Below are 9,494 nucleotides of genomic sequence, written 5' to 3'. Positions count from 1 at the left end.
TAATTTAGACCATAAAATGTATTATCTTACCACATCTGACAATATTTGTATCATTTTCAATGATTTCTTGTTCTGTTCTTAAGCAATTTGTGACCTAAAATAAAGCCACTAACTAAAAATATATAAAATACAAAAGAATGTCTGCAACTTATTTGTAAGAAGTGTACTTTTAGCTTACCCATGGTCTATTTCACCCACTATTACCTAGGGGAAAAATTGTTCTCCTGTTTTTACTTTTGGTTCATGTTGACTCTTATGTTATGATTGTTCTTGATACTCTCTCCAGCTTCACAACTATAAAATAACATATCTGCATCTGCTTCCATAACAAACATTGTCTTGGCAACAAATAAGCATAATTCTGTAAGGAGGGACTGACAACAAATTCTTTAAAAGATCTCCATATATTAGGAAAAAAACAGAGTACCCTTATTTTTAAACTGCCTCATTTCCTTAGGGAGAAACAAAGGATGGATGGCACATTAAGAATTTAAAAGAAAGGTTATGAAGAGAGTAAAGAAAAGTGTTTTTATCAGAAGCTCATGGCAGCTGCACCTGATTCAGCACCACTCCTGCAAAGTCTGAGTGACAGCCTACACAAAAGGTATCCAACTGGTGTGAAACATGCCTTATCTCTGAATCAGAAAGATTTTCCTTCACATTTGGGTTTCCTTCCCTCTGAGGTGAGTACATTAATGCATAAACTCACTTCAAGCAGTTTCTCAGTTCTGTCTGAGAAACCTCTATGAAAATGCAAAAGGGAAATGATATTTCATGCTGAAATCATGTAAACGTTTGGCTTCTGTTTCTGAACACTGAACTAAATAAAAAAAATTAGGCTTGAGGTTGTATTTTTTTTTTGATGGCATATTTTAAAATTTACTTAAAGCCTAGAAAATGAGACTGTACCTGTGCTAACATTATTTTTGGCAAATGTCTTCTGGAAAGAAGCTTTGATTCTTTCTTGCAGGTAACAATTGCTAAATTGTTTCTTTTTCCTCGATTTGTATTTCTTTGGTTTGGGGTCAAAAAGAAAAATAATTTATACACAAATACAATATAAAACCTAAAAATTATACTTTCACCAGAAGGCAGAAAATGCCTGACTTTGTCATCTACAGAATCACATTTTAGTTTATTTGACAGAAAGGTTCTAAAACAGCTGTACTCTGAGCTGTCTAATCTCTGAATCATCATACACCAAGTAAATCAATAATATTCCATGGTAGTCACTCTTCAAGGAGAGAATACTGTGATGGAAATGCCTTCACTCAGACAGTCATGTACTGTACATGTACACCAGTGAGTAATAATGCCTTTCAGTACAGGATGAATATTAAAACATTATGAGATAAAAAGTTATGGCTTGTTCCAATTTAGATCTGAGCCTTAAAACTCTAGAAGAAATTATATGAATTTAAAGCTGACAGGTTGGCAGAAGAATTTATTAAATGATGAAATGGTCTTGGTAAACTAGGATTGTAAATCACTTCCATACCCAACTATTATAACAATAAAGGGCTACTCCTTTTTCAGAAACACTGAAATTAATAGGAATTATGTAACTGAAACAAAGATTTTAAAATAGCTCTATTTAGTTTTTAATGGTCAGATTGCACAACTCATTACCAGATGTTCATTTTTCTGAACATATAGATAGCAATGGAAACCCAGCTAATCCAGACTAGGGTATGAAGCCAGTGTTGGAGAAGTTCAGGTTGTTAAAATACAAGTGTAACAGTGCTCAGTAGAAGAATGAGGGAAAAGCAATTAAATTTATAGCAATGGCTACTTTTTTTTTTTCTGGTACCCAGTGATAAAGATATTCCAACTTCACTACCCCGAGGTCTGATTTCCCATTTTTTTCACTGGAAAAGTCACTGGGTTCCCAGATCAGTTTCAAACCTCCAGCTTTGCTTATTTCAAAATCTTCAGGCTTTTCCACGTGGATTGTAGAGAGCACAGAGAACACAAAACAACTGGATTGAGCTAACTGAAATGAAGAAAATATGACTTGGTATAGGAAAGTCTAAGATTTCCAAAAGAATGGGTAACTGAGGAAGGCAGTCTTCATAATGAAATCCACTGTGGTCATTCAAGAGGGAAAAGACTATATAGAAGTTAATACTTCAAATTATCTTAGCCTGATGCTCAGAATTCCTTGGAATGGAAGATGGTGGTGAGGAAGTTCACCTAGCACAATCAGTAGCTAAAGGACCAGGAAAGCACATCCAGTGCTCCCAAGTCAATCACTGAACTCAGAATAAAAGTCTCAGAATTTAATGCCTCCTATTCTGAGCAAGCATAACAAAATTCAGAAATGTATTACAGTATTTGAATCCCCATCACCAATCTTTCCTATCTCAAAACCATCATCACAAATCCTACAATCTTTGCAGAAGGATAAGGACATAGATAGAATCTCCCAAGAATCTCTTGCTGCATATTTTTAGTAGAATTATAAAGAAAGTAATGTTTTGATTTAAACTGATGTTTTATACCTCTAGTTTTAATGATCCTAGATTTACTACTGCCATGTAAGTGATTTTTAGCTAGTTAGCTCCACTGACAAACTATCTGCAGTGAAAAGACTAATTTTCAGTAAAATGCATAGAATTAATGTATGTCAAGTGTAGCAGAAGAAGGTAGAATGACCATAATACACTTAGAACAGATAACGTTAAGCATTCACAAGACCATAACCATAACAGTGTCTGTCATTATGTAAAAGTTGGCCATATGTACATCATTTATTCCATCTGCATACACTAAGGAATACATATTAATTAGTTTCTCATAAGGGAACAAATAGGGCATAAAGAGACAATATATTTAGAGAATTTGCAAAACCATCTGTGATTCTAAGACATCTAGTTCCTCTTTTGAGAAGAAAGCCCGTTTCCAGATGCAACATTGAGATGCCTTATAAACAAAGGCTCACACTGCAGTAATAGCAGTATGCTGTTTCTCACCCATGTCACTGTTGTGTTAGATAAGCCGAAACCCACACACCAATAGGTAGATTTTGGCCAGATTCTCCAGCCCAGACATATCCCAGCTTGGAGGCAGCTCTGGAAGGAGGTCGCACACCCTCCAGGAGCCCAAACATAACACAGGTTACTGTCGAGGTCTGAGAAAACGTTTCTGCCTTAGATACCAGGTATTTTGGAGAGTTTTGAGGCACATCATGGCTATGCATTACACCAGTTTTAAGAGGTTAGATCTCCTCACTCCAGCCTAAACTGGAGACAAAAGGCACTCAAAACATGAACCCTGGTGGTACAGGCTAAGAAGGCTCAAGGGCCCATCTTTCATTTTCTATAGCCAGACAGTGAATCGTTGACAGTAGATAATTTTTTCCGCATAATAATAATCTTCCTAGAGGAATGGACCGGAAAATGTGACATTGGGTATATTAACTAAGCCTTTGGATAGGAGGTCCTATGAAACTTCTGCAGCTACTCAAGTCACTGTTTCTCTGCAGTGAATGCCTGTGGGACTTTCTCGCATTTGGCACACTGGCAAAGACCTGCTAGCAAAGCAGGTCAAACATGAGCCAAAAGAAGACCTGATCAGATGGGCACTGAGCAGTAACAGACTGTGCAGTCAACTAAGGGTTGGCATCACGGTCACTAAGCTAGACCATGGCAACAAGAACATGTTAATGTGTAGGTCCCTCAAAGGGAGTGAGGATGTTGCTGGGCAGAGAGAGGTAGCCTGTCTAATCCAAGTGAAACATGACAGAGTTTACACACACAAGAACTTTCTGCAGATTGTCACTTTTGTGGTAAGCCAGCGCTCCACAATGTTGCTCTGAGCATCAGATGAAGCTGAGATGAAATGAGATTTAATTTATGCCTGTATTTTGCCATGTTCAACTCTTTAATCCCATTAAAATACAGAAAGTTACAGATTTAAACAGAAATTAAAAAATTATAATTAACACTTTTGAAAGAAAGCCCAGCTAACAGCCTGTTGAGTGAGGAGATTGTCCCGCTCTGCTCTGCACTGGTGCAGCCTCACTTAGAGTCCTGCATGCAGCCTTGGGTTCTACAACGTAAGAAAGACATTAAGCTTTTAGAGAGCATCTAAAGGAGGGACAAGAAGACAGTAAAGGGCCTTGAGGGGAAGCCGTATGAGGAGCAGCTGAGGTCACTTGGTCTGTTCAGCCTGGAGGAGACTTAGGGGAGACTTCATTGCAGTCTACAATTTCCTCGTAAGGGAAAATGAAGGGACTTCTCTTGGGTGACTAGTGGTAGGACCCAAAGAAATGGCATGAAGCTGTGTCATAGGAGGTTTAGGTTGGATTTTATAGTAAGGTTCTTCACCCAGAGGGTGGTCAGGCACTGGAACAGGCTCCCCAGGGAAGTGGTCAAGGCACCAAGCCTGACAGAGTTCAGTAAGTGTCTGGACAACATTCTCAGACACACGGTGTGGGTTCTGGGGTTGTCTTGTGCAGGGCCAGGAACTTGACTTGATGATCCCAGTGGGTTCCTTCCAGTTCAGGATACTCTGAGTCCTCTCTGCTCTCAAGAGAAATCAATTTTCACAACGTGCTGCTGGCCGGGAGTTACACACTAAAAACCTTCAAATATCTTTACAGCACCCCTGAGACACATGGAGACCTATCCTGACGTTCACAACGGCATTAAACCTTTGCCTTGAAGAACTCTCCCGGCTCATTTTTACCACTGAGCCCTCCAGACTCCCGCCTCACCAAACATCCCGCCAATCTCTCCCCGTCCACCACCCTGCCCGCCCGGTCTCCATGGCGCCGCTCCCGCCCCTTCCGGAGCGGCTGGGAAGCGGCGGGGTGGAGGGTCGGGCGAGCTGTGGGGCCCTGTGCCGGGGGCTCCGCGGGATAGGCCCACAGGTAGCGGTGCTCGGCGGGGCGCGGGGCTCCCCCGGGCACGGCGCTCCCCCGACCGCGCCGGGGAGGGGGCGGCGGGAGGTGGCGGCACGGGGCCCCGTCCTGCGCCCTCGGCTTGTGCCGGCCCGGCCCTTCCTGGCCGGCCGCTGCCATCGGTGGCTCCGCCGATCACTCTCCGCCCCGGCAGACGCTTGCTGTGAGTCAGTGTTAAACTAACATCGCAGAACAGTGCTGGAAGACACCGCTAGTGGAGGTGTTGGCTGGGAATAACACCTGCTCGAAAGCAAAAAAAGGAACTGATGGGGTGTGCTAAACGCTCTGACTGATTGTCATTAAATGTTTTAGCCGTCTGTGCATCTGAGGATGTGATATTTGGGATGTCTCGGCAGACTGCTGCAATACAGAAGAGTACTTGGCTATGTAAGCTCACTTATATGCCTATTACTTTAGTATTTAATATAACTGATGTAAAATGGTTATGAAGAGTAGTAGTAGTCATTAGAATGAGAACCTCTGCACTAGCAGTGAATGGAATTCTTTTGGTTTTACTTTTGGAGGAAAGGATGCTATGCAAATGAGTTTTAAGTACAATTAGGTGCCAAAAATGTTGCATTTAAATAAAATACCCATTTAGTTTCTTAGTGATACTTTTTCTTCTTGATTTTTTTTTCAGTATCCTAAGTGTGACCATAAAATAAGATTCTTTGCCTGCTGCACCAAACTCCCTAAGTACTTCTTTTGCCATTTGGTCACGTGGCTTCAACTACAATGGTAAGTTATGATTTGGATAATATATTTTCAGATTCTTTTGCTCTAGCCTGCTAGCTGTCTGGCTGATGAGGAGAATACCATCACATTTCACATTGAAAAGTGTCTCACATTGTCTTTAAAAAATTATTTTGTATGTCACTTCTGAGCTCTGACATTCCTTTTTTCAGGGATGTGTTCCTTCACAGCCTGTGAATGCTTCTAAACACTGGCCAGTGCATCACAGGAATTGTTATATAAAGCTAATGGTGGGTCTTCAGTCACAGCTGATGGTAGACGGGTGCATATAAATCCTGCTTCCACATAGTATTCTGTTGACTGGTGCTAATATTGATTTGGATTGTTACCTAATGTTGATTGTTACCTAATTCAATTCAGAATTGAATATCTGAAATCATGCAGATTTAGACTTAAATAGAAAGCACGAGTGTTAGACATTTTCATAAAAACACCTAGACACTTGAAAATTTACATGTTCTGTAGTGGTGGATTCTAACAAGCAATAGCACCTAAAGTAGGTGTTTTTTTCATGTCAGGTAAGAAATTTTGTGTTAGATACGTTGTAGATTAATAGTGAAAAGCCTGAGTGGTTTTGTTGTATATTTCTTTGTTGTTACTTTGTTGTTGTGTAATGTTTTTCTTCCTTGAGCTTTATGATAATGAAATATGAAATATTCACTATCTATGAAATAAGTGGTGCTACCTTGTAGTGGACGTGGCTCATGTGCCTTCTGTTCCTTGAGATTCAAGTGAAGATATTTGCTTTCATGAACAGCTGATAGAGATGGTTTAAACTGAGGAAATAACACAAATGTCTGTGTGGGAAGAGGTATCTATTACAAATGTTTCTAAGCTTTACTGAATATTAGAGCTTGTTACAATACATTCCTAGGGGCTTTATCCACCTGCCCCTGAAATTAATGCATTGCTTCTCTGGACTTGGAGCTGAATCAAGTCCCAAGCATTTTCTTAAAAGACTTTGGTTCTTATTATTGTCCTCTCTCTCCTCCCTGCCCTGAATCAGTTTCATTGTCTGGTGCATTTAGCAGCTGCGTGTTATTCCTGCACAAAGGAGGCAACAGAGCTAAAGTGAGTGCTGGAGGAGGAAAGTTAGGAGCCAAGGAAGACTTTCTCTCTTTTTTTGTTTATTCCAGTTTAAAATACTTGTTAAATTTTAGTCCAAGAACTCATTATTCTTTTTGCTCTTCTTGAAATACAGGAATATCAGCTGCAGGTATACTGAAGTGAAAGACATTCCAGAGGAGCTAAATTCATTAAAGTAAATGGTATTTAGTATACTATGCAATGGGAGATAGAGCAGCTCTTCCAGATTTTGCCATGTTTTGGTAAAGTTGGCCAGACTTCTTAGCCTGCCGTGGAGGAAATCCGGAGTGGAAGTTGGTTTCGTTTCTTAGCCAACTAACAGTATGTCATAAGAAACTCTTCTCAAATTGTATTGTGTGCAGAAGTAACATTCTGAGCACAAGATCTTTGTATTTTGTGTATTAATACTTGGGCACCACTATCTAGAAGTTAAAATGTTTTCTTCCTGGAGAGCTGTTCAGGGACACTTTGGCATAGCCTTTCTGTTGAATTATTGACCAGCTTAACAAAGGAGAACAGGTTTTCTACTTGTTATCGCTTACTGTTTTGGTTAATATTTGTTACTGCTTTTATTAGATGTAATTTCTATTCCTATTTTTAATTCCAATTGCCTTTCATTGTTCTAAGGCTACATAATTTAGCCAGACCTTGTGATACAGTTACATAAGGTTTCAGCTGTTAATTTTAGTATGTGCCAAAGAATGTTTGAGCCCATCTTCTAATTATAAGTCCATATCAGTAGTAAAGCTTTCATAGTGTTTTTATGTATGAGGATGTTTAAACAAGTCATTTAATTTCTAAAAACCCCTTTGTGATTCTTGCAGCAACAAGCTTTGGAACTGGCATTGGATCGTGCCGAGGTAAGAAGCAGCTAAATTACTTGCTTGTACATAATATATTGGTCTCACAGTTATAAAAATACAACAGTTATTTTTTTATCTCTTCTGAAAGGCAGTGTAAAAGCATGTTATGTAATTATATGTATGTGTATAAATAATCACCCATACATGTAACACTGAGTTTACAAAATTCTCACTAAAATTGCTGTCATGTATTTGTCTCTCACCCATTCTACTGCAAACATCATCAAGTGCGATGGTGATAGACTATGCAGGACTTCAGTTTTCCCCTTTTAAACCAGTATATCTGTGTGCTGTGAAATAGGCAGAGCTCTACAGAGACAGCTGGCAGAAATATATGCTAAAATCCTGTTTAAGGATAGCCCAGTTAGAACAAAGAGGCAAGTGCCTTCACATTCATGTTCTTTCATGCTGCCATGTGGTACAACAGTTACCTTGAACGCTGTTATGGGAAATACGTGTTTCTGTGGGAGAACCTCTCTTCACTGACATTCTGAACTAAGCTGTTAATCAAAATACTTCTGACAAACAATAGAGATTAGGAAAAACCTTATTAAAATATAAATCATATTTAATGTGGGATGATATCTCTCTTATTCTTTTTTAATTCGAATATTTAATGTACATGAATTGTTTTTATAATGCACAGCTCTATAGAGAAAACAAATGTAAATGCAAAAGACAAGGGGAAAACTAAACTTCCTGAAATTAGTTTTGTTGAGGAATACTTGATTGTAGATGTTGTCAAGCCAGCATGCATTTGGTCAAATCTTAGCATGTTCACCACATTAATGTCAGGGTGTTAACTACATTAACTTCAGAAACGTTAGCTACATACAGTAGTGTTAATTACTACTGTAATTAAAAAAACAAATGCAGAATCAAACCTTTGTGTGCAACTAGTGCCATAGCCATGAAATGCTTCTTTTGACAACTAAACTGAGCTGTGGTTCTTGTTGATGACTTTAACATAAACCAGATCGTGTTCAGTACTCTTTTGAAACAGTCATGTATCATAGCTGTTAATTATTTTCTGTATTCATGGAACACTGTCTGGTAATGATGTAAAGTTGTGTGGTAAATAGAATTAAATTTCTTTGTAACATATGTTATTTTTTTGGTTTACTTTTCTCTTGTAGTATATCATTGAAAGTGCCCGTCAGAGACCTCCCAAAAGAAAATATTTATCAAGTGGAAGGTACTAAGAGTTTCAGTATTCAGTTTTTAAATAGCATTTCTTTGATTTAATTTTGGTTACAAATTAAGCTTTTTTAATTGCAGAAAATCTGTGTTTCAAAAACTTTATGATTTATATATAGAAGAATGTGAAAAAGAACCTGAGATAAAGGTAAGTGGAAATTGCTGAGAAGCTTTTCATTGCTGTCTAAACAGGCAAGTTCAGAAAATACATTTTTTTTTCCCACCTAATTTCTTTGTTAAAACAAGAATAAACTCTTCCTACTGTAGTAGTTACCTAAGGCTAGAACTGCAGGAGAAACGATTACTATGACTTCTGTGGACTGAACTGTGTAATTTAATAGCATCATCTTAGTTCAGTTTGAAATGAAAACAAGGTAACGGGAGGGCCAATGACTACCTGGTAACCCTAAATCTGTTTTTAGAGGTAATGAAGTAGAATGCTTGCTGAGGATTGTATATAGTGTACTCTTGAGATGCTTTCCTTTATACAGAAAGAGAGAATTTCAAAAGAATGGTCTGGAATGGACAGATGTATCTAATATGTTTATTAGAGAACAGTACTATTAAAGTAACTGAACGATATAATGTGAATAGTAAGGCTTAGACTGTCTTGAGTGACCTGTTCATTCTGTCTTAATCCTGTGTCACAGAAGTCAGTTGAGGTCAAGTTCAGGACCAGTGTCAATGCCACG

The 9,494-nt window shown here is 38.6% G+C and overlaps 2 protein-coding genes across 2 annotated transcripts in view; both read left to right on the top strand.

Annotated features, from left to right (window-relative positions):
- Positions 1-5,086: 5,086 nt before the first annotated feature.
- Positions 5,087-9,494, top strand: part of ALG5 (ALG5, dolichyl-phosphate beta-glucosyltransferase) — a 60,236-nt gene continuing 55,828 nt past the window's right edge. Inside the window, exons 1-2 of the mRNA XM_027674620.1 lie at positions 5,087-5,290; positions 5,544-5,641. Of these exons, the coding sequence (XP_027530421.1) occupies positions 5,639-5,641 (3 nt within the window). The 5' untranslated portion in view covers positions 5,087-5,290; positions 5,544-5,638. The remainder of the gene's footprint in view (positions 5,291-5,543; positions 5,642-9,494) is intronic.
- Positions 6,168-9,494, top strand: part of LOC113963587 (transcription factor SPT20 homolog) — a 30,811-nt gene continuing 27,484 nt past the window's right edge. Inside the window, exons 1-5 of the mRNA XM_027674860.1 lie at positions 6,168-6,174; positions 6,817-6,872; positions 7,567-7,602; positions 8,742-8,800; positions 8,884-8,950. Of these exons, the coding sequence (XP_027530661.1) occupies positions 6,168-6,174; positions 6,817-6,872; positions 7,567-7,602; positions 8,742-8,800; positions 8,884-8,950 (225 nt within the window). The remainder of the gene's footprint in view (positions 6,175-6,816; positions 6,873-7,566; positions 7,603-8,741; positions 8,801-8,883; positions 8,951-9,494) is intronic.

This window comes from Neopelma chrysocephalum, unplaced genomic scaffold (genome assembly GCF_003984885.1).
Source record: "Neopelma chrysocephalum unplaced genomic scaffold, ASM398488v2 Primary Assembly neopelma1_25, whole genome shotgun sequence".
In the NCBI taxonomy this organism is placed as follows: domain Eukaryota; kingdom Metazoa; phylum Chordata; class Aves; order Passeriformes; family Pipridae; genus Neopelma; species Neopelma chrysocephalum.
The sequence above is the reverse complement of the archived record's forward strand: the minus strand, read 5'-3'. Positions and strand labels throughout refer to the sequence as shown.